The sequence below is a fragment of the Heterodontus francisci genome, chromosome 33, assembly GCF_036365525.1.
Source record: "Heterodontus francisci isolate sHetFra1 chromosome 33, sHetFra1.hap1, whole genome shotgun sequence".
Classification (NCBI taxonomy): domain Eukaryota; kingdom Metazoa; phylum Chordata; class Chondrichthyes; order Heterodontiformes; family Heterodontidae; genus Heterodontus; species Heterodontus francisci.
In genome coordinates, this window is record NC_090403.1 from 47,300,666 (window position 1) to 47,323,936 (window position 23,271).

At 39.6% G+C, this 23,271-nt stretch overlaps 1 protein-coding gene across 1 annotated transcript in view; it reads right to left on the reverse strand.

Annotated features, from left to right (window-relative positions):
- Positions 1 to 23,271, reverse strand: part of LOC137348178 (DNA topoisomerase 2-alpha-like) — a 59,769-nt gene that overhangs the window by 30,747 nt on the left and 5,751 nt on the right. Inside the window, exons 5-21 of the mRNA XM_068013495.1 lie at positions 21,925 to 22,070; positions 20,355 to 20,452; positions 19,227 to 19,439; positions 17,669 to 17,842; positions 16,461 to 16,562; positions 15,753 to 15,890; positions 14,324 to 14,462; positions 12,083 to 12,240; positions 8,563 to 8,688; positions 7,559 to 7,669; positions 7,277 to 7,382; positions 6,100 to 6,209; positions 5,920 to 6,012; positions 4,660 to 4,774; positions 2,963 to 3,084; positions 2,520 to 2,668; positions 919 to 1,150 (exon numbers count right to left, since the gene is read on the reverse strand). Of these exons, the coding sequence (XP_067869596.1) occupies positions 919 to 1,150; positions 2,520 to 2,668; positions 2,963 to 3,084; positions 4,660 to 4,774; positions 5,920 to 6,012; positions 6,100 to 6,209; positions 7,277 to 7,382; positions 7,559 to 7,669; positions 8,563 to 8,688; positions 12,083 to 12,240; positions 14,324 to 14,462; positions 15,753 to 15,890; positions 16,461 to 16,562; positions 17,669 to 17,842; positions 19,227 to 19,439; positions 20,355 to 20,452; positions 21,925 to 22,070 (2,332 nt within the window). The remainder of the gene's footprint in view (positions 1 to 918; positions 1,151 to 2,519; positions 2,669 to 2,962; positions 3,085 to 4,659; positions 4,775 to 5,919; positions 6,013 to 6,099; positions 6,210 to 7,276; positions 7,383 to 7,558; positions 7,670 to 8,562; positions 8,689 to 12,082; positions 12,241 to 14,323; positions 14,463 to 15,752; positions 15,891 to 16,460; positions 16,563 to 17,668; positions 17,843 to 19,226; positions 19,440 to 20,354; positions 20,453 to 21,924; positions 22,071 to 23,271) is intronic.

The window sequence follows — 23,271 nt, forward strand, 5'->3', positions numbered from 1 at the left end:
ATTTATATTCAAAAGTTCTGTAAAAATGAATACCACTGTTAATATACTGCTATCAGTCAGCAGATCGATTTCAGCAGTTAGTGATTAAAATAAAATCACCCAGGTTACAGGATTCTTTCCAACAAATTTCAGTTACTAGTTATCAGTTGCAGGGGTGGATTAAAGAGGTGGCTCTCAAACTGGGGTATGCAGACCCCTGGAGGTCCATAGAGACTTTCCATGGAGTCAATTAAATAATATTAAATTGCTTACCAAGTGGGGCCAGCCTTAAAGGTAGGAAACCACTCAATGCGTCTTGGTCAGGGGTTGCTGGATGGAGGCAAGCTAGATGAGCCAGAAGGTGGGCGAGGAATGCGGCTGCCACATGTGCAGCGCAGTGGGCTGACTGATTCATCTACAAGGACAGCGTGCATCGAGGAGTGTTGAGAACGGCAAGAAGACTGACAGGTAGACCCACAGTTACAAAGGCTGGTGGGGGTGCCAGGTGAGTTCAGCCCTGTTCAAGCGAGGGGATTTTTGAAAAAATATCTAAGTACTACATTATAAACTCAAAGAAAGGACAGCAAAATTGAAGTTCGCCCAGGGCAACATTTTCTATAAGGCCAGTCCTGTTGCTGAGTATAACTGTAAAAACAAATGTCATTGTCAAACATCACACCAAGGACAAACAAACTCTGCAGTGAGAAGCAGGTACACCCATCTCACTGATACCTGTAAGTAAATAAGTGCTTTCATGAAAGCATTATTAAAACAGTATTTATATGCAGCATTTCCTTATTGAGTTTTATATGGTATTATAAATTAGATGAGGGGAATCAGTGATTACTAATCCATTTGAAAAAGGGTCCTTCAACTGAAAAGATTTGGGAACCAGTCTTAAGGAATGCAAGTTAATGAAAATGGAAATTGTTCACTTACCATGGACACGGGATCATCTCCATCCAGCATACGTCTGATATTATTAACAATTTCTCTTGTATCATAATTGGGGATTTTGCAAGCCCATCCTGTGCCAATACCATCCGCACCATTCACTAGCACCATAGGAATAATAGGGATGTACCACTCTGGCTCCACCCGCTGGTTATCATCATCCAGGTATTTCAGCAGGTTATCATCCATTGAGGGGTACAGCAGACGAGCCAAAGGACTAAAGAAAACAAATTGTGATTACTAGTGCAATTCATGGAAGCTTATCCAAATACAATTTTGACAATTTATAATGTATTAAAATCTGTAGGTCTGAACCACCTATTGAAATTGCACCTATAAATGGCACTGTAAGGTAACTTTACCCAACTGCATAACAGTAAAATATGAAGTATTATGAAGAGCAGAAAAAGGTTGAAAAAAATTGGAAGCTAGCTAAAAATGAAGAATATTGAAATAAATATGTTTGAAATTCAGAGCTTGTAAATCTTCATAAAAATTGGGGCTTCTTCAAAGTTCTGAAAGCAGGACCTTTAGTTTGATTATATTGAGGGCATATTAACTTCTATAAAAACTGGGACCATCAAAATTTAAAAAAGGACTCCTACATAATTCTTTAAAATTCTATGTCTCAGAACTACACTGAAAAAGAAACACAGCTATCCTGTTGTAATTCCCCACTATTTTACTGACTACCAACCCCCATGAGTCTGTAAAATTCTGCCCCTCCTCTCCAAACCCTTCCTTTGCTTACAATGTACCTTTTTCTGCCCCTTAGAAATCTTTCTTTGCTACGCTGTTCGCACCATCGTTCAGCTGTTTAGTTTATGGTTCTGAGATGTCTCCCGACCATCGCTTCAAACCCAATGGTCACTGTTCTGATCCACAGGAAACTTGACTCATGGCTTCATATTGACTCTCTGCTCTCTTCAAACCTATGTCAGGACCATTCTGAGTCACTGTGCCATTAATATTTATTCTCCAATACAAACTTCAAGAATCAGATCAAACATTTCTAGAAAATACACCATCCAACACGATATACTCTTATTCGTTAGAAAAAGCAATTAAGCCCAGATGTTCTCCAGCTGCCAAACACTTGTAAAACTAATTGATATTTTGTAAGTTTCATAGTCCAACACCTCACTTTGAATGAGTTAGAACTGAAACAGATATAAAAAAAATGGCAGTTTAAAAATTTCCATCTGTTCCAAGCTTGCAGCACAGACATCTCAAAAAAAAAAGCATAACATGAGAACAAGACAAGAGGAGATCAAGTTTCATTGAAAGAAAACCACTCAACAAGATATACTGGGCATTCAGCTATTAACTAATTTCTAGTAAAGCTTAGTCATTATGTACACTGGGAAGGTGGAAGATCAATGAAGTCTAGGAATATCATATAATTTTAAGTTAGCGTCGTCTTGGTGTTTGACAAAATGTAAGTTGATCACTGATAGATTTTTTTTTATAAAGTCTTCCTTTAAAAGTAGCCTTTAAATGTGTGACACGAGTCAAAAAAATAAATCCCTCCAAAACAAATTTCTAACTGCTACCAATTGGATCTTAAATGTTGTAATGGCACCCACCTGAGCATAGTGAAAATGTATCGAGGACTTGCAGCATCTTTGCCACCATTAAGCCTGGTACCAAACTGACCAATTGGCTGCAGAAGATTGATATTATTGCTGCCCACAAAGTTCTGAGCTAATCCAACAACTGTCATCATAAGGGATGCCTGAAAGCATCAATTAAATCAGCAGTTAACAAAATGCACTAGAACTTCAATGCAACAAATGAATTGATTGAATTTTCATTCACTATCATAAAATCAAGAATTTCTTTATGCTGTCACTGAGTGCTCCATTTATGCCACAATGGTATATGATACTTGATTAATATTTTATCAGGTGACAAACAAAAAAAAAAATCACAGGAGCACAAATTCTGCAATTATTGTGAATAATTTCCAAGCTAAACAATCTTTTTCTTTTAAAGAAAAAAATTCATGTCAGTTAATATTTAGTCTTACCTCACCATGATGATAGGCTGATATCTCAGCAACAGAACCAGCCAACTGGGCAACTTTGACTTCACGCTTGTCATTTCGCTTGAAACAGGTGAATATAACCTTGCGCTGACCAGGTTTCAGACCTTAATTAATGAACACAGATGAGATTAGATTAGATTAGAGATACAGCACTGAAACAGGCCCTTCGGCCCACCGAGTCTGTGCCGAACATCAACCACCCATTTATACTAATCCTACACTAATCCCATATTCCTACCAAACATCCCCACCTGTCCCTATATTTCCCTACCACCTACCTATACTAGTGACAATTTATAATGGCCAATTTACCTATCAACCTGCAAGTCTTTTGGCTTGTGGGAGGAAATCGGAGCACCCGGAGGAAACCCACGCAGACACAGGGAGAACTTGCAAACTCCACACAGGCAGTACCCGGAATCGAACCCGGGTCCCTGGAGCTGTGAGGCTGCGGTGCTAACCACTGCGCCGCCCAGAGTGAAAGAATGTTAGTTAAATATTCTAAACTACAGTGCACTCTCAAAGTGAAATCTGTACTTTGATATCTACAGCTTTCCCAGCTGAGATCAGCAAATCCAGCACAGACTGGGGACTGAATCTGGGTATTTCCTGGCTATATAGCTCAGTTGAACACCACATGGTGCATTTAACTACATCTACCAGGGAAGGTCATATTAGAAAATCTGGTCTTAATTAGCTGGACACAGGTTTTTAGTCAAATTGACCACCTTTATCATTTAAGTTCATGAGCAAATGTTGGTGCAACTACTCAGCAGGTAACTTACCGAAGAACTAAAGAAAACTATTTATCCATATGCCCCATCAATTTTTTTCAGGGATTTAGAAACTTTGGATTTCTATCATATGCTCAATTATAAATAACTGGTGAAGCCTCAGCTGGAATACTGTGTCCAATTTTGGGCATCACATTACAGGAAGGAGAGGGTGCAGAGGAAATTAACTAGAATGGTTCCAGGGATGAATAACTTCATGGAAAGACTAGAAAAGCTGGTATAGTTCTTCTTAGAGCAGAGAAGGCCAAGTGGAGATTTGGTAAAGATATTCAAAATTGTAAGAATTTTAATAGAATAAATAGAGAAACTGGCAGGAGGGTGAATAACAAGACAGATTTAAGATAACTGACACAAGAACCAGAGTGGAGATGAGGAGTTTTTTTTTATGCAACAATTTGTTAATAGTCTGGAATCACTGTCTGAAAGGGTGGTGGAAGCAAATTCAACAGTCACTTTCAAAAGGGAATTGTGAATATACTTGAAAAGAAAAATCTGCTAGGCTAATTGGAAAGAGTGGGGGAGTAGGAATAGTTGGATAGCTCTCTTAAAGAGCTGGCACAGGCACAGTGGGCTAAACGGCCCCCTTTTCTGTTGCACTGTTCTATTTCCTATTTCCCTCATTGGTCTTGCAACACATCCACATTTCCAATTAAAAATTATAACAAAATGTACAAAACCCTCCCCCCAAAAATAGCACCTTTGTTATCTACAACTTATCACGAAGACCACTCACACATTCACAAGCAAGGAAGAACAATGATAGTTTTTCAACTGTTAGGCAACTCGGTTTTAAATATTAAAAAATCCAGTTCAAAAACCAAGGTTATGCGTTGGAAAGAGAAATAGTTTTATAAAGCAGTGCAGTTATTACAACTAAAGACTCACCATCCACAAGTGAAGGAATTGACCTCTCATTGTCAGAGTTTGAGAAGAGAACCAGTTCCTTATTGATGAAGTCATTGTAAGTTAAATATTTTGTTTCTTTCCCATACAAGAATTTCTAGAAAAAAGTAAAAATCAGCTTATGAAAGTATTTCCAAGAATATTCAACAGCAGAGCAGGCCATACCCTACTCCTCAACTTACAATTTGACTATGCCAGTTGAAAATTTGCCCTTAGTAATAACCTACAAGGTTCTACATATTTGATCGTTTTGGCAATAGATTATTTTATTCAGCTTCCATGTGGACATGGAAAAGGACAAAAGGGGGCTACAAAGGGATATAGATAGGTTAAGTGAGTGGGCAAAGACTTGGCAATTGGAGTATAATGTGGGAAAGTGGGAAATTATCCACCTTGGCAGGAAGAATAAAAAAAATTATCTAAATTGTGAGAGATTGCAGAGCTCTGAGATGCAGAGGCACCTAGGTGTCCTAGTGCATGAATCGCAAAAGGTTAGTATGCAAGTGCAGCACGTAATTAGGAAAGCTAATAGAATGTTATCGTCTATCACAAGGGAAACTGAATACAAAAGTAGGGAGGTTATGCTTCAGCTATACAGGGCATTGGTGAGACCACATCTGGAATACTGTGTACAATACTGGTCTCCTTATTTAAGGAAGGATGTAAATGCATTGGAGGCAATACAGAGAAGGTTTACTAGACTAATACCTGGAATGGGTGGGCTGTCTTAGGCGGAAGGACTGGACAAGCTAGGCTTGTATCCGTTGGAATTTAGAAGAGCAAGAGGCAACATGATTGAAACATACAAGATCCTGAGGGATCTTGGCAGGGTGGATGTGAAAAGGATGTTTCCCCTTGTGGGAGAATTTAAAACTAGGGGTCACTGTTTAAAAATAAGGGGTCGCCCATTTAAGACAGAGACGAGGAGCAATTTTTACTCTCAGAGGGTCGTGAGTCTTTAGAAGTCTCTTCCTCAAAAGGCGGTGGAAGCAGAGTCTTTGAATATGTTTAAGACAGTTGTAGATAGTTTCTTGATAAGCAAGGGGGTGGAAGGTTATCGGGGTAGGTGGAAATGTGGAGTAATCAGTTCAGCCATGAACTTATTGAAGGGCGGAACAGACTTGAAGGGCCGAGTGGCCGACTCCTAATTCCTACGTGGCATATTCAGGATATTAGTTTATAGCATTAATAATTCAGAGAAATTTGTTGTGATTTATAGCAAAATCAATTTTAATACAATACATCTGGTAATCCATGTAACTTTCGCTGTCTTCTGTCAACCATGAAGTTAGTCAGCCATTCTTTGCGTTCGTCGATTTTTTTCCGGCTAAATGCCTGAAGAATTAAAAGGGTTATTAATAGAAGCACTTTTAAGTATCAAAACTCTGATTTTGACAACATATTGTAACATTTCGTTCTCACCAGGGAGATCGCAGCATCATCTTCTGGTCCAACATATTTAAAGGGGATTCGATGCCTGTGCATATCAGCAAAATATTCCTTTGCCTCCTTAGCTGTGCTCGTACCCAGACCTAGATGATTTAAATTCAGTAGTTAGTTGTTAACCAACTGCACAAGTACACTTATTTTAGATTATTTGCCTATGATACACAACTCATCAAATAGTAATTAAAATCTATTATTATTTTCATTCAATTATATCTTCTCTTTTCCTTAAAAAAAATTTAAAGGAACTAAAACATTTTTTATTCCAATGTGTACTAGTTATTTACAGCACAGAAGATGGCCATTCGGCCCATCGAGTCCATGCCAGCTCTCCACGGAGCTGTGCAGACAGCCCCACACCCCGGCTCGATCCCCATAGCCCTGCAAGTCTTTTTCTCTCACGTGGCCATCCAACCACCTCTTGAAGTGATTGATCATCCCCCCTTTCACTACCCTTGTGGGCAGCGCGTTCCAGGTCATTACCACCCGCTGTGTAAAAAGTGCTTCCTCATATTCCCCTGCATCTTTTGCCCAAAATTTTTAATCTGTGCCCACTAGTCTTTGTATCATTTATTAATGGGAACAGTTTTTCCTTGTCTAACTTACCTAAGTCTGTCATAACACTTCTTTTAAATCTCCCCTCAGTCTCCTTTGTTCTAAGGAGAACAATATAATATTTTGCTTTTCTATTCTTTCTACCAAAGTGGATAACCTCTCATTTTCCCACATTATTCTCCATCTGCCAAATTTTTGCCCACTCACTTTATCTATCTATATCCCATTTGTGAACAAGTTATTCATCTTGGCTGGTTTGTTTGATACAACACACATGAAGTAGTAAGCCACCTTTTCAAAAATGTAGAAGATCATAACTAGATGCCAGACACTTTTGGCAGAATGGAAAGATGACCCATTCACCTGTCAATCAAAAAACATAAGGCACAGGCAAAGGGAAAAAAGCTGCAAATTTTATTTTAATGAAGTTGGAAACCAGTCCTACAAGAATGAAGACCAGATTACATTCTGATTCATTTATAAGTAAAACTGAAAGGATGTTGAAAGTGGATTTTTAACTATCAGAGTAAAGTTGTAATAAAGTAAATTAGATTCTTACATGGTTCAGAGTACCACCACAGAGGATTTCATAACATACCTTTGTAGTACTTTATTTTCCAAGTTTTGCTGTTGTCGGTGTTATTTTTCCATTCATCAAATTCAGGGATACTGTAAAATGCCATTTCCTGCTTGTTTTTCGACGCCTGGAAAAAAACGTGATCTTAATTTGTACAGGCTATCATTTATCTCTATTCCATTAGTTCATGGGGCACTGAAGTAATTAAGTCTGATTGTTCATCTTTTATATGATGGACTTTACTGGAGCTTCATTCCACAACTAATATTTCATATAATGCTATTCAAAGAAATATGAACAAACCTTTACAATTGGAGTAATAAACTCCTCAATAAAGCTATGCCTGAGCAGTGAAGGCCAGTTGTGATGAATGAAATTGATCAACAAGCCCTTGATGTGTGAGCCATCTTGATCCTGCAAAATAATTCAGTAGAATTAAGATTCATATTATAGTGTGTGGAACATTTTCCACAAACCTGCATAATGGAATGCAACAGGGCAGAAGAATTTTAGAAACAAGATCTTGAATTCATCCTGTTGGCCTGCAGTAGAATGAGATTATGCGAGAATGAGAGAGTTAAAAAAATAAACTTTATAGAATGTAGACTTCAATACTACAGTCACACTTCAAAGTTAACATATGTCGGACCCAGTACCACCTTTGCAAGTCTTGGCATTTTTTCTGATGTTTCACTTATTGTAAATAAGCTGACCATAAATGGATAACCTACGTCCATATGACCCACATAGCCCAGTTTGGACATTCATGAAGGTAATTTCATTAAGACACCAGCTCCCAAAGTGAAGAATTGGGCACAGGAGATTTCATAGTGCTTTGCAGTGCTCCCAATTTTTTTTTTAAATCACCAGAAAATCAGGAGCACAGTGAATTGGGTACACCAACTCTGCACTGAGAGGGTAGTCTCATAGAAATTATTGGATGATCCACAGATCTAATAAATCATAATTTCATTTGTTTTCAGCATTGCTGCCATACAGTGAACAACACTCAAAATTGGTCATGCCATTAGTACCACAAATACATTTTCTTGCAATTCATTTCATAATATACAGGGATACATTGAATTAACAGTTTACTTTTAGCATGTTCAATTTCTTACAGTAATTTATACCTTGTTTACCAACTGACAATGCAATTTCAACAGATCACAACTTTTTGTGGGGAGGGCGCTGCAGTGTTACCACAAATTAATGCATGACAAACTGGATATTCATGGCCTGAACTTATAGACACTGCTAAAAAAAGATGAGCTATTATTTTAACATTACAAGTTAACTAGGCCAACCTGATCTGTCATAATCATCAGTTTTCCATAACGGAGTGTCTTCAGAGACTCCTGATCATTATAATCCTTCTTGTACTGCAGACCAATGATTTTTATCATATTGTTGATCTCAGCATTTTCCATAATCTAAAAAACAAAATTCCCATTAGTGTATAACCCAAATATTTCTGATTGCCTAGCAAAATAGCAACCCATTTTATTATCCATTTGAACCGTCAATAATTACAATGAACAATAGGCATTGGTCATTTGCTGAAATATCAACACAAATTGGGCAGCACCCTGGTTATCATCTGACCCAGTGGTTAATTAAGAGCAGAACTATTGGTGGCCTGACAGCGGGGAACACAAACACACAGCAGAAAGAACAGCAGTGAGAGAAAAAACATAGCAGAGAAGAACATTGCACGGCAAACCCTCTTTCTAGAAAATGACTACAGAAGTTAGCATGCAAGAGCATGATATTGCTTTATGATTATGCTGAAGACAGTCCAACAAGTCATCAGCAACCTTGAATAATATATTGGTTGAAAAGCACCTTAGAACAAATTAAAATCTGGGAAGGTCCTATATAAATGCCAGTTTATTATTCTTTTCATATAACACAGGTATTGCAAGATTCTAAAAATAAATTATCTGTGGGTGGTTGAATTAAGTGTGTCTATCTCTGCACTTGTATATTTGCAGACACTTTAGGTTTCTAATGATTCATCAGCAAATTTTTCAAATGAGTTGACTGGCATTTAATAAAAAAGAACCAACAGTGCAATGGAAGGAGTGGTTCACCTGTCATTTAACCAACCACCAAAACAGCAATAAACAACTTGCATTTAATTTACAAAGTCAAGGAATGTGGTGACATATGAATGCAACACAGTTCTATAATAAGCCACATATCCACACTTTGGTTGTAAATTCTAACTAGTTTGACAAAGTAGATGCTGGAATAATTAGGTTCCGTACTTATCTAGAAAACCTTATTCAGGATGCGATAGCTCTCCTCGAGGTCTCTAGGCTAGGAAGGAAGGATGTGAAATAGGAGCAATAGAAGCTGGCATACATTTGCTTGTTGTTTGACATGCGATGACAATTTCTGTCCAATAGCCCACCAGCTGACCAAGTTTATTCTTGAGAAACAATGCCCATTTGGGCATAATTGTCAAAAGGCCACTCTTACCCATGCAAGAGCATAACTTTCAGGAATATATATAGGCCAATGTATAATCGGGCCAAGCTTCTCAGGTTTAGAATTGTACATTAAGATAGCGTGTAAAAGGTTTGCACGGTCTGACCCAAGAGTGCTCGACCCTGTTTTTTTGGATATCAAGGAATCATATTCCTCAATTGTTGTTCCTCACCTTGATCACTAAGAAAACCAACTGACCACTTCTCCCCCAACTACACCCCCCCCCCCCATATAAAGGCCTGCTCGGGTATAAAATTGAAACGCGACTCGGTCCCAACCCAACCACAGCCAGCCCGAACCCGACCTGGGACAAAATCCTATAATTTTTTTTCGCACCCAATCTGAATATCCCAATAAATTTAATGCTATCAAACATGTTATTGTGTTTTACCTTGTCCAATTGGTAATACTTGTGATCCCGTTCATCCGTCCAGCAGCAGGCTATTCCTGCAGATGGAGTTGTGGGGAATCATGGGTGAGCCTGATCCTGTGAGTTTCAGGAGGCAGCACTGTCCAGCCCGACCTGACCGCTGGACTCGGAATATAGACCCGATCCGAACCTGACACATGCAGTCGGGTTCGGGTCGGGTAGCCAGGCTTTACCCGCACATATGCTCCTTGCCCAATTCCTTCTGCACCTGCCCAGGGAAAATATAACTCGGGCTGCTTTAAACTAACTTTCAAATTTCCAACTGCCTAGCCTTTTGTCTTGCTCAACCACTCCCTCACCTCCACTCCACCTTTGATGTTTTTGTCACAGCAAAACCATTATCTTCTCACTACCACAAGTTCAAAGGCTCGAGTGTAAATGATGAGAATGAGTACATCAAGCTCTATCAGGCCTCACTCTCCTTTGCTAAAACTGCCCACTATTCCAGGATCATTCCAGAGGGCAAAAACAACACCAGGCTTCTTTTCTCCACTGCTTAGCAACTCCTTAAATCCCTCTCTCCTACCCCTCCAACAAGTACAAAGAGTTCATAAACCCAGGGCTGAATTTGATGTTTTGAACACTGGTCCCCCTGTCAGGCGCAGAGTTGGGGGACAGAGCAGCAGCCACACACAATTCGGCAGTGATCGGTCAATTAAGACTAATGAACCGTGAATTCCAGCCAATAGTGTATTCAGTCAGATCCAGGGGAACGTCAGGTGATGCCTCAGCAGGATCTGGTGTCATTTTTAAAGGCCTGCCAGCCCTGCATTGAAAAGGCCTGAAGAGGAGGAAGGACATTGAGTGATTAGGGACGGCTGACAAGAGACCCTGTGCAGCCTCACACTTTCCTGATGCCTCCCTCCAGGGAGAGGAGGGGCATCTTGTCAGGGAGAGGAGGGGCATCTTGTTCCCAAGGGACGGGAGGAGAAGACCAGCGAACCAAACCAAGCGGGCCTGGCTCCAGATCGTTAAGGAGGTCAGCAGCCGTGGCATAACCCCACACACATGGATACAGTGCTGCAAGCGACTTAATGACCTCATCGGAGATGCAAAAGTATTATTTAATCCCTTCATCTAGAGCCTTGCATCTATTGAATAGGATATTGCGTTAGGACAAGAATAATCTACTCCCCCAGACATGGGCCAAAGGGACAGGAGAGGCAACATGTCTGTCAGCGGCCTGTCATGGTGGCCCTGAAAGCAGGCCCTGTCATATTTTGAATCTCGCCAGATCTCTGGGAAGTGGGAACTACACTGCCAGCAGCCTATGTGTTGGGATTAATGTCACTAGGGGTCCAACATTTCCCTTCCCCCTGTCTGCAGAAGAAGATAGCACACAATTTTTAAAATTCTTTCACGGGATGTGGGCATCACTGGCAAGACCAGCATTTATTGCCCATCCCTAATTGTCCTTGAGAAGGTAGTGGTGAGCTGCCTTCTTGAATCGCTGCATTCCATGTAGTGTAGGTATACACAACAGTGCTGTTACGAATGCAGTTCCAGGATTTTGACCCAGCAATGGTGAAGGAACAGCGATATAGTTCCAAGTCAGCATGGTGTGTACCTTGGAGGGGAACTTGCAGGTGGTACTGTTCCCATGCATTTGCTGCCTTTGTCCTTCTAGGTGGTAGAGTTTGGAAGGTGTTGTCGAAGGGGCCTTGGTGAGTCACCACAGTGCATCTTGTAGATGGCTCACACTGCTGCCCTTGTGTGTTGGTAGTGGTGCTTCTTTGAAACCCAACTCTGGTCAACCATCGTTACCTCCCATCCTTTGGTTCAGTATCAATATTTTGAATTAAACCTTTGCGAAGTGCTTTGGAACATTTTCAACATTTAGATGCTAAATAAGTTCAAGTACTGTTCTATCATTAATGGACAATTTATACTTTACATCGACCCACCTGTTTGTGAGAGGCTTCTCGTACATTGAGAAGTTTACCTCTAAGAGGAAACACACCATATCTATCGCGTCCAACTATTCCTAGACCCGACACAGCCAAAGTCTTGGCTGAATCTCCCTCTGTCAGGATGAGGGTACAACCGTGAGAATGTTTAGTTCCTGGAAAAAAAAAGGTTCATCTTAATGGTCACATAACAGTTGTATCCCAAAACGAATTGCATTTTTAAAATTTGGGATGTAAGCATTGCTGAAGAGATCAGCATTTATCGCACATCTCTAATTGCCCTTGAAAAGGCGGTGGTCAGCCAGCTTCCTGAACCCTTGAAGTCTGTGTGTGTAGATACACCCACAGTGATGTTAGGGAGGGAGCTCCAGGATTTTGATCCAGTGACAGTGAAGGAATGGCGCTATAGTTCCAAGTTAGGATGGTGTGTACTTTAGAAGGGAATTTGCAGGTGGTGTTTCCATGCGCCTGCTGCCTTTGTGCTAAGCGGTAGAGTTCATGGGTTTGCAAGGTGCTGTCTAAGGATCCTTGGCAAGTTCCCGCTGTGCATTTTGATAATGGCACCCACTGCTGCCACTGTACAGCAGTGGCGGAGGGAGTGAATATTTAAAGTGGTGGGTGATATGCCAAAAAAGGGGGCTACTTTGTCCTGGATGGTGTCAAGCTTCCTCAGTGTTGTTGAAGCTGCACTCATGCCTTGTAGATGGTGGACAGGCCTTGGGGAGTCAGGAGGTAAGACACTCACCACAGAATTCCCAGCCTCTGACCTGCTCTTGTAGCCACAGTATTTATATGGCTAGCCCAGTTAAGTTGCTGGTCAATGGTAGCCCCCAGGATGTTGATGGTAGGGTATAGTGATGGTAATACTGTTGAATGTCAAGGAAAGATGGTTAGATTTTCTCTTGTTGGAGATGGTCATTGCCTGGCACTTGTGTGGCGCAAATATTATTTGCTACTTATCAGCCCACGCCTGAATGTTGTCCAGGTCTTGCTGCATGCAGGCACCAATTGCTTCAGTATCTGAACCCTGTGCAATCATCAGCGAACATTCCCACTTCTGACCTTATGATGAAGGGAAGGTCTTGATGAAGCAGCTGAAGATGGTTGGGCCTTGGACACTACCCTGAGGAATGTCTGCAGTGAAGTCCTGTGGCTGAGATGTTTGGTCTCCAACAACCACCTTCCTTGTGCTAGGTATGACTCCAACCAGTGGAGAGGTTTCCCCCTGATTCTCACTGACATCAGTTTTGCTGGGGCTCCTTGATGCCACACTCAAATATTACCTTTATGTCAAGGGCACTCACTCTCACCTCAACTCTGGAATTCAGCTCTTTTGTCCATGTTTGGATCAAGACTGTAACGAGACCTGGAGCCAGTAGCCCTGGTGAAACCCAAACTGAGCAACGGTGAGCAGGTTGGTACTTATGTTCTCCCAATTGTCAAGGTGTTTGCATTAATGAAAAATTTAATAAATCAGGCTCAGTTTAAGTTTCGACCAAAAACCCTGTGATCCCACCAAGATCAAAGCCCCAATACCTGTATTAACAGTCACCAAAAGGACCATTCACACTGGATAAATTTTTATAGTTATTACTCCAGGTGCTTGACAGGAGAGCAAATCAAACCACCAGTTGTAGTAGTCAGTATGTCTGATTCATAGCCCTCCCAATTGCCTAGGACAAAAATAAGGCCTCAAATCACACTTGCTGGATTTATCCTGTTGTCACCTGAACTGCATCCAAAATGCCAACTGAAAATTTATTCCATGATCACACCAAGCCTGAACTGCTACATGGGCAACTAGCTGAATCTAACAATGAGACTTAAAATAGTCATTCATGACCAACTTTCTGCAGTTGTGAACATCCACCGTGCTTAACTGGGATCTGCACACTCAATGTTAAGAGTTTTTAAATCAATGTCTTCACCATATAATTTGAGATGGCTAATGGGATGTTCAAAGTTCAACTAAATAACCTTCCTCCTGCAAGAAAATAAACTGTATATAGTGAACAAAAGAACAGAATTCCTAGTTGTGTTTATATTACAGGTCTTGGTAACTAGTCAAGCACTTAAGCGTCACAAAGGCACTGATGATTGACAGGTTTTAAGTTTAAGTCTTCAGTTACAGCTCACAAACCTGATCACTTGAACACTGATCCCTAACTACTATAATGCCATGGGTCATGCTGAAAACATTAGTTGCAAATGCCAGAGCATAAAACAATCTCATCATACCAGCATCATTAGCATCATCCAGTTTGGGAATTCCCTTGATCTTGGTTTGTTTCAATCCTGAGCATTTCTTATTAAGCATAGTCTGAGCCTTAAACCGAACCCAGTTCATAATGCTTTCAATGACACCACAGTTCAATGCCTACAACAGGAACAGAACAATATTCAATGAAGCACAATCTCACAATTGTTTTTATAGTCCAAGCAATTAAGACAAAATAAATTAATTTTTCATCATAAACATATAAATATTTAAAATTGCCACTTAAGTAGTGATGTGGCATCAGTAGGCTTCATGAAATAGGTGTCTAAAGTTGTAACGACCAAGGAAGACAGCTTTGCTGACTCCTGGCTCCCTTCTCTTGGAAAGTATTTGGTCTCTGTTCATCACTTCCCCAACAATGGCACAGCAGAAAAAAGGAACTAGTCATACAGAAAATTGTGATTGTGTTTTTGCCTTCTACTAGTCAATGCTAGCATGTTGAAGCTTTATTATGCATTCCACAATCAAATATTACTTTAAAAATTTCACATAAGGGTACCTGCCTTCTGAAGAGCAGAAAATGCAAATGACTGAAATCAGATAAAAATGTTAAAACCCTGCCAAGATATAGAAAGTGACATAGTTAGTGATCAGGAAGCAAGTGTCGGGGCAAAAGAACCAAATTATGGGTATAAAGAAAAGAAAAATGGGTATGGCAAAAGAATGCAAAGTAACCACAGATGTTTTTGCAGAGTAGACAGACAGATGTAGAGAAATGTTAAGTACATTTTGGGAAAAATAGTGGAAGTAGGCCTTAAATAATAAGATTTGTAAAAGACTGGAAGAACAGGGATGTAGAAGTACAGACGCACAGCTCTTTAAAGTCAGGGGATAGTGTACTGTTTAGCACACTGCTAAAAGTAAAACACTATAGATTCACTAGAACAATACCAGGAATGAGAGATGGTGGTTCTGAAGAACTATTTTAAAACTAAGGGATTTTGTAGTTTTTAAAAAGCTGTAATAATGAATATTAACAAATTTTCAAGATTGTGAAAGTAGTGGGATTGCTTCCACAGGTTGCTAGAGCAGTAACAAAAGGGCGTAAACTCAGAAGGATTGCTAAATTAGAAGATTTTTCTTCAGTGTAATTAAAACTTGTAATGCTTTAGCACAGTGACTATTGAGCCAGTGATTCCACCATTGTCAAGGAACTGGACAAATACTTCAAAAGTAACACTACAAAAAGGATACAGGGAAAGAACAGGGAAATGGGTTTAAAGTGGATAAACTAATTAAAGACTAACATTGGCATAGGTGTAATGAACCAAACAGCTTCCTTCCGTGTTGTAATTTCAAAGACCCTATAAAATTACTGTACATTACTCATTTGAAACAGTGAAAATTTAAGGGTACAACTCAAAACAGACAGTCAAAAGCCAAACATACTGCTTTGATGAATTTCTCTGACAACACACATTGTGAGCCAAAGCTCTTTGCTTGAAGTGTCATGTTCTCTTTGGTCTGGGAGTCAAACGTTGGGTTTTCAATCAAACTGTTCACAAAGACCCAAAGATGATTCTTGACCTGTCACAAGTTCAAATTTACAGCTTTTAAGAATGAATACACGGATAACACAGAACAACCAAATAAATTGCAAAATTAAACAGCAAAGCAAAAAAAACCATACAGAAACACTCACAAAAAAAGATTCCAATTTGCTTACTATGATCAACAACTCCATTTTTTTTTTTAAACAAAGCATTCAGATGACAAACATTAGATTGGATTAGATTGACTACATAACTAAGGTTCATTACTGTTTCTTTTGATAAGATAGCACTATCTATTTCAGAAAGCAGAAAAATGAATGATGTCTCAATTTCAGATGTTTAAAACTGAGGACCATGTGTGAACAGTGAAATCACTAGATTTCTGGTGCTCTGACTATACTGCTAGTATAGGAGATCCCTCCAATGGTCATTATTTGAAGTGGATACCCACACAGAATATGTCAAAAAAACTATTGGGGGCTACATTCCCCCTCACATAAAAATCCATCTTCTATTGCATATCAGCCACTTAGTTACGGCAAGAAGATAAATTTCATTTCAGATACAGGTTACACTGTCAAACTGCACTTTATGCAAGCCTTACCTGAAATGGCTTCACTGCAACCCCTCCTTTATTTTTCTTCTTAACGACCTCAATTAATTTGTTAACTAATTGCTCAGTGATATAGTCAACATGTCTACCACCCTGCAAAAATAAATTGTCATACAAGTCACTAAAATGCTTCAAGTAAAACGAATGACTACCAGCCCTTCTGCTCTGGTCTTCTATGCATCCCCACTCCTGTTGGGCCACCATTGGTGATGCTGCCTTCAGGCATCTAGGCTCCAAGCTCCGAAATTCTTTTCTCAAACCACTTTGCCTCACCAACTCCTTTGCAAATCTCTTTAAACCCCATCTCTTTGATAAAGCTTTTAGTCACCATGCCTAATATCTCCTTTGGTTCAGTGTTGATTTATGTCTAATGTCTTTGAGAAACACCTTGACATGTTTTTTTTCTACATTAAAATGCTATACAAGTGTAAGTTGCTGTTATAAAAAGGGTACAATAAGCCAGTCTTTCAATTTACCCCAATATTTTGAAAGGGCAATCAACTTTTTAATTGCAAAATTACATTTTTGTGCATTGTGTTTTGTATTCATCAAGATCAAGATGGCAGTAACAAATGGCAGAATGTTTAATATTTTTGCTGCCCAGTTTAATAATCAAGCACACCCTCCTAATGTGGAGTAGTTTGGACAGTAGTTTCCTTTACTGTTTCAATTTACAGCACCAGAAAATCATCTTCTACAGTCTAGAATGTGAATTTTCTATTTGTCACAACAGCCATCCCGATAGTATGTTCTCCAAAACTGCCAATTCAGTATCAATATTTTTAAAATCCTAATTATGGGAATTTGTGCCATCTACCTGGACTTGCGACAAATTGAACTGATACTGCGCAAAACTTATTACATTTAGAATCTTACATGCCAGTCACTCCTGGATTCAAACTCAAAGAAGGTATGAAGAAAAGTATGATAACTCAATGTTCCATGCAATCCTCAACTTAACTTTCTGGTGCCTGAACAACTGCTCTGAAATACACCTTACACAAGTTTCCATTATAGCTGAGTCTGTGTCCATTTTCTCCTCTATAAATCACAGTAGATCAAACCATGGATCTTTGTGGTCTTTACAGTTCAGACTAAACTAATCAAGACATCAGGCGAACCTTTTTTCAGGGCACACTATCCAAGGCAAATATATTTGGCCAAACACCTATAACCAGTATAAAGAAGCATTAGCCTACCTTTGTGGTAGCAATGCTATTTGCAAAGCTTATCTGCTGGAAGCCTTTCTCACTCATCGTTAGACAGACTTCCCACCGTTCATTTACAACTTCGTGAATTATTTTAAGTGGACTGCCTGTTTCATCCACTTTGTCTTTTACGTAAAGATCCACATAGCTACGGAATCCAGAAACCTATAAGCAGAAAGACAAGGTAAGGTACCAGTTTTGGACATTGGCCCAGATTTTGTGGCAATAATGATGGCAAAACTGTCAGTGCTCGCCATCATTACTGTTCTGAAACTGACAACAACTTCTGAAGTCCATGCATGCACAGTTAAATGCAGAAATCCAGAAGTTACTGTCAGTGATTCTACACTTCTTCAGAGGGTGCACTGTTGAAGTACCCCCTAGACTGCAAACATTTAGAAATCACTGAACTGATGAGAATTTTCCCTTTTATGCTATTAGTCTCATTGTAAAAGTACTTGAAAAATGCACACATTACTGAATGAGATACAACTGTGTTTTTAACAATGTAAGTATTGCTGAAATGCCTTTCTGGCCCTGAAATACTAACTTTATATTTGTGGAATGTAATATTTCTCCATTATGATAAATAATTCCATATTTTCAAAGATATATTTTTAACACTTTATGATATTTCTGCTGCTACTTTAATCCCAAGTGTATCTCCCAATCATTTATTTCACCCTCTGTAAAACTGAATTAAAAAGGAAGAATAATCAGTGCATTTTTCTTCCTGGTTTGCTGTCTAAGAATACTTATTTACCTATACTATTTACTTTGCTTGATAACATCACTGCTGGACATCTAGAGATCTTCTTGGCACGCTGCCAGATTCAAACTAACATCAGGATAGGGGAAATCCATGCCAGAGATTACTGGATCTTTGTGGGTAGCTTTTTCAAGGTTAACAGTGAGCACTGTTGCTTCGTCGCTGACTGCAAAATCCAGGGCATTATGGAACTTACTGATCAATTCTTTTGAAGTGCATTTAAATTAATATTTTCAGGAATTTATCACACAAAACCTTCTTTACTCTTCCACTGAAACCGGAGGACAGAAGAAGGGATGGGGAATGCTATATGTAACAGAGATCTAAATGCAAATCGCGGGTCAATTTGGAGTTTGTGGTTGGCGGGAGCGGGGGGGGGAACATGGGCCAGGGAGCACAGTCCGTCTGCCTTCTTGTATAAGAAATACTACGTACAAATCTAGTATGGATATGAAGTGCAAAAAAACTTTTGTGATCAGCAATCCTGAATGTAGAACTGGATGCTTCTTTTGTACCTTGAAAATAAGCTGCAGCAACATTGATACATAACTTTCACTTTTCTGTCCAAGATATAACTGCAGATTGTTGTTGTTGGGGGTCAATCATTACTTAATATCCAACATTAAAATTAGAGTAAATCACTATGTTAATTCTAAAAAGTGGAACAAGCTCCTTAAAAAAACTCTCAACTTTCCACTTCTTATAATGCTGTGGCATACAGATATAGCTGTGCACCAGTACACCTCTCCTGAATCACCAGACTGTATATTTAAAACGTACAGGTAATTTCTTGCCATTTAGGAACACTTTGACTCCTTTGCACGTGCCAGCAATATCATATGCTCTTCGCGACATAATCGCCACAATGTCTTTATCAAGGATCTGCATTTTGAATTTAAGGAGATCAGGTTGAAAGGTGATACAAGTGTAGTCATCACCGTCAAAGGACTTGATTTTAGCCTCTTGTGCATCTCCCATATTGTTCAACCAAGTCTGCAGAGAAAAACAGAATAAAATTTTTTTAAAAACCCATGATTAAATTTTATTTCATCCTAGAATTTGTCGAAAAAGATTTTAAATAGGAACTTATTAACTAAAGCAAACATCCTACCTGAATAACAAAGATTAAGAGATTTGATAGAGGTGTGCAAAATCATGAGGAATCTGGACAGAGTAGATAGGGAGAAACTGTTCTCACCAGAGGACACCAATTTAAGGTGATTGGCAAAAGAATCAATGGCAACATGAGAAAAAACTTATTTTACACAACGCATGGCAAGGACCTGGAATGCGCTGCCTGACAGTGTGGCAAAGGTAGATTCAATCAAGGCATTCAAGAGAAAATTGAATAATTAACTGAAGGGAAAGATTTGCAGGGCTACGGGGAAAAGGCAGGGGAATGGGACTGGGTGAGTTGCTGTTGCAGAGTCAGCAAGGATACAACAGGCCAAATGGTCTCCTGCACTGTAACCATCCTATGATTTGACGCTATAATGTATTTTCTGAAGACTATGGGAAACAAGAATGCCAACATGATTCAAAATAGACATTAAAAAAAAATCTGAAAAAAAGTGATGTAGTGTGATTTTTCTCAACAATTCTTCAAGGCCACGGCTCCTGCTAAAGGTACAGGGTGATTTGTAGAGACCAGCCTAAGAACTGTCTCACACTGCAAACTTCGCTTTGAGCAAAGATTGATGTTAACTTTCTGATGAAAGGTCACAGTTCTGAAATGTTAACCCTGTTTCTCCCTGCTGCCAGATCTGCTGTGTATTTCCAGCACTTTCTATTTTTATTTCAGATTTCCAGCATCTGCAGTATTTTGCTTTTATATTAATATTAAATTCTATTGAACTCAAACTGGACTAAAAAGACTTATTTCAATCTAGAGTTGTCAGTTCCGTGCACCTGTTTGAAAGATTTCTTGTACTCCCTGCAAGCAGTTTCCACGGTAAATTTTGTGCTGAAAATGTTGCAGAGTTTTGCACCATAACCATTTCGACCACCTGAAAGAAACAAAGGTTATTCTCTTGTTTGGTAATAGTTTAAAAAACAAAAATTGATGACACCAAATTTGCAAATTATACACTGACACTTTTACAGTATTCAGAGTTTTGTACATAACCTGAGTCAGTAAGAGTGAAATCAAATTACCATGGAGAATCAAAACATTATGAGCAAATAAGGCATTATCTATCTATATCAAGAATTTTTAAATCTGCACTGAATTTCTGTTTACCGTCATACTTTTCTGGTACATTTGTAATGAAATTGCTTATGTCAACTTGCCATGCTGTAATTACATCATCACACAAGTGATGTTACTATATCTCAATTTTGCCTCTCTCAGCTCCTCAAACTGTACTGCAAATATAAGTGTGTGGGGGGGGGGGGGCGGCGAAGGGAAAATAGTTAATGTAATTGTTATTGGGGGGTGGGAAAGGGGTGTTAGAAATGTATTTGATAAATTTTGGGAGGAGGATGTATCTTCAAAAATTTAAATATGTCAGCAGGGCTGGCTGCCCTTTAAAAATGGTGCCAGTGCCTGCCCACAGGCAACTGATGCCATTGCTGGTTACGGACAGCCTGCCCCCTCCAAGTAATTTTGGAGTGGGGGGAAAATGGGGTGGAGTGAACCACCACACAGATAGGGGTGGCTCTTGGCATGCGCAGGCCACCATTTATTTGAGTTCGCTGCCGGGATTTTAAAATCCAGCATGATGTCTATAAAGAGAACTTCAATTTTAGGCAAGAAAGGTCCCAAATCAGGTATTTTGAATCCCAGACAATCTGGTTTTCGAAATCCAGGCAATTTAGTCCTATTTGCACTTATTCTAATTCATTGATTTTCCTGGTAAAATTTTGTGTGGTTGGGGGTTTTGAAATAACTGTTCTTGATGGTTGCCTCACTGGTTCATAAATCTTAAATCAGATCAAAATCTTTCAACATCCAAACCCCAAAATGCAAGTAATATGGAGACCCCCAAGATGCCATGGCATCTACCAGTGTGGCCAATAACTGGTCACTCTTAATTTGTAATTTATGGGCGGTACAGTGGTTAGCACCGCAGCCTCACAGCTCCAGGGACCCGGGTTCAATTCTGGGTACTGCCTGTGCGGAGTTTGCAAGTTCTCCCTGTGACCGCGTGGGTTTTCGCCGGGTGCTCCGGTTTCCTCCCACCGCCAAAGACTAGCAGGTGATAGGTAAATTGGCCATTGTAAATTGCCCCTAGTGTAGGTAGGTGGTAGGGAATATGGGATTACTGTAGGGTTAGTATAAATGGGTGGTTCTTGGTCGGAACAGACTCGGTGGGCCGAAGGGCCTGTTTCAGTGCTGTATCTCTAAATAAATAAAGGTTTCTCTTGAGTTTCAATGCCACATGCTTTGCCTTATGGCAGACACTAACATCTGCAAACTATTTATAACTCATAACTTAAATAGCTGATCCTCAAATAATAGTGAATAACACAAACACACCAGTGACTTTCTTCTGATCATCATTGTAGTTGCTAGAGGTCAGTAACTGGCCAAAAATGAGATTAGGAACAAAAACCTTCTCTATTTTATGTTCCACAACAGGAATTCCCTTTCCATTGTTCCACACAGTAATGGTGTTGTTCTCACTGAGTAAAAAACATAACAATTTCACTTGCTTTATTATATATATCATTCTCCAAAACCTGTCCACCATCTACAAGGCACAAATCCAAGACAAACCAGCCCGCTTGGACACCCCACCCACAATGTTAAACATTCACTCCCTCAACCACCGACGCATAGCGGCAGCAGTGGATAACATTTACAAGATGCACTGCAGCAACTTGCTAAGCTTCCTTCGACAGGACCTTCCAAACGCGTGACTGCTACCACCTAAAACAAGGGGAGAAGGCACGTAGGAACACCACTACCCTCTAAGACACACACCACCCTGACTTGGAACTGTATCACCTTTCCTTCACTGTCAATGGGTCAAAAACCTGTACCTCCCTCCCTAATAGCAATTTGGACTGCACGATTCGAGAAGACAGCTCACCACCACCTTCTCAAAAGCAATTTTGGATGGGCAACAAATGCTGGCCTTGCCAGTGACGCTCATATCCTTGAATGAATAAAAATAAATATATATTCTGCCCCTACCCCACCATTGCTCACAGGGTTCTCTGTATAGTGATATTAAGTGGAATCCTTACTAATTGGCTAACAGTGCAAAAAAGAAACTGATCTTTTTTAGTCTGCATGGCTCAACTACTTACTGAGCATAAGAGAATCTTCTCACCACAGTTAAAGAAAAATTCACTAGCATTATCCCAGAAAATACTAATTCCATTCTATTTCAGTACCTTTAGTTTTCAAGACAGATCATTTTGTTCATCATTAGACATGACTGCCATAGTTTAGCAGCACACATGCTGCTTTTTGCTGACCAATCTTGCCTACTGCTGACAGTGTAATAGGCAGTAGTGGAACTACACTAAACTGTGTGGAGTTAAATGATTTACCTTTGAAGTTGCTTTGGATTGAATGTTTTAGTAGCTACAAAAGCTGATCGGATTGATCCTCTGATCCCTCAGATGTTTGACAGTCAACATAACAATATAAATTAAATAATATGAACATAAGAAATAGGAGCAGGAGTAGGTCATTCAGCCCGTCAAGCCTGCCCCGCCATTCAATAAGAATATGGCTGATCTGTCCCAGGCCTCAACTCCTCTTTCGGGCCTGCTCCACATTCTCTCGACTCCCTGAGATTTCAAAAATCTATCTACCTCCTCCTTAAATACATTTAGTGACCTAGCCTCCATAACTCTCTGAGGTAGAGAATTC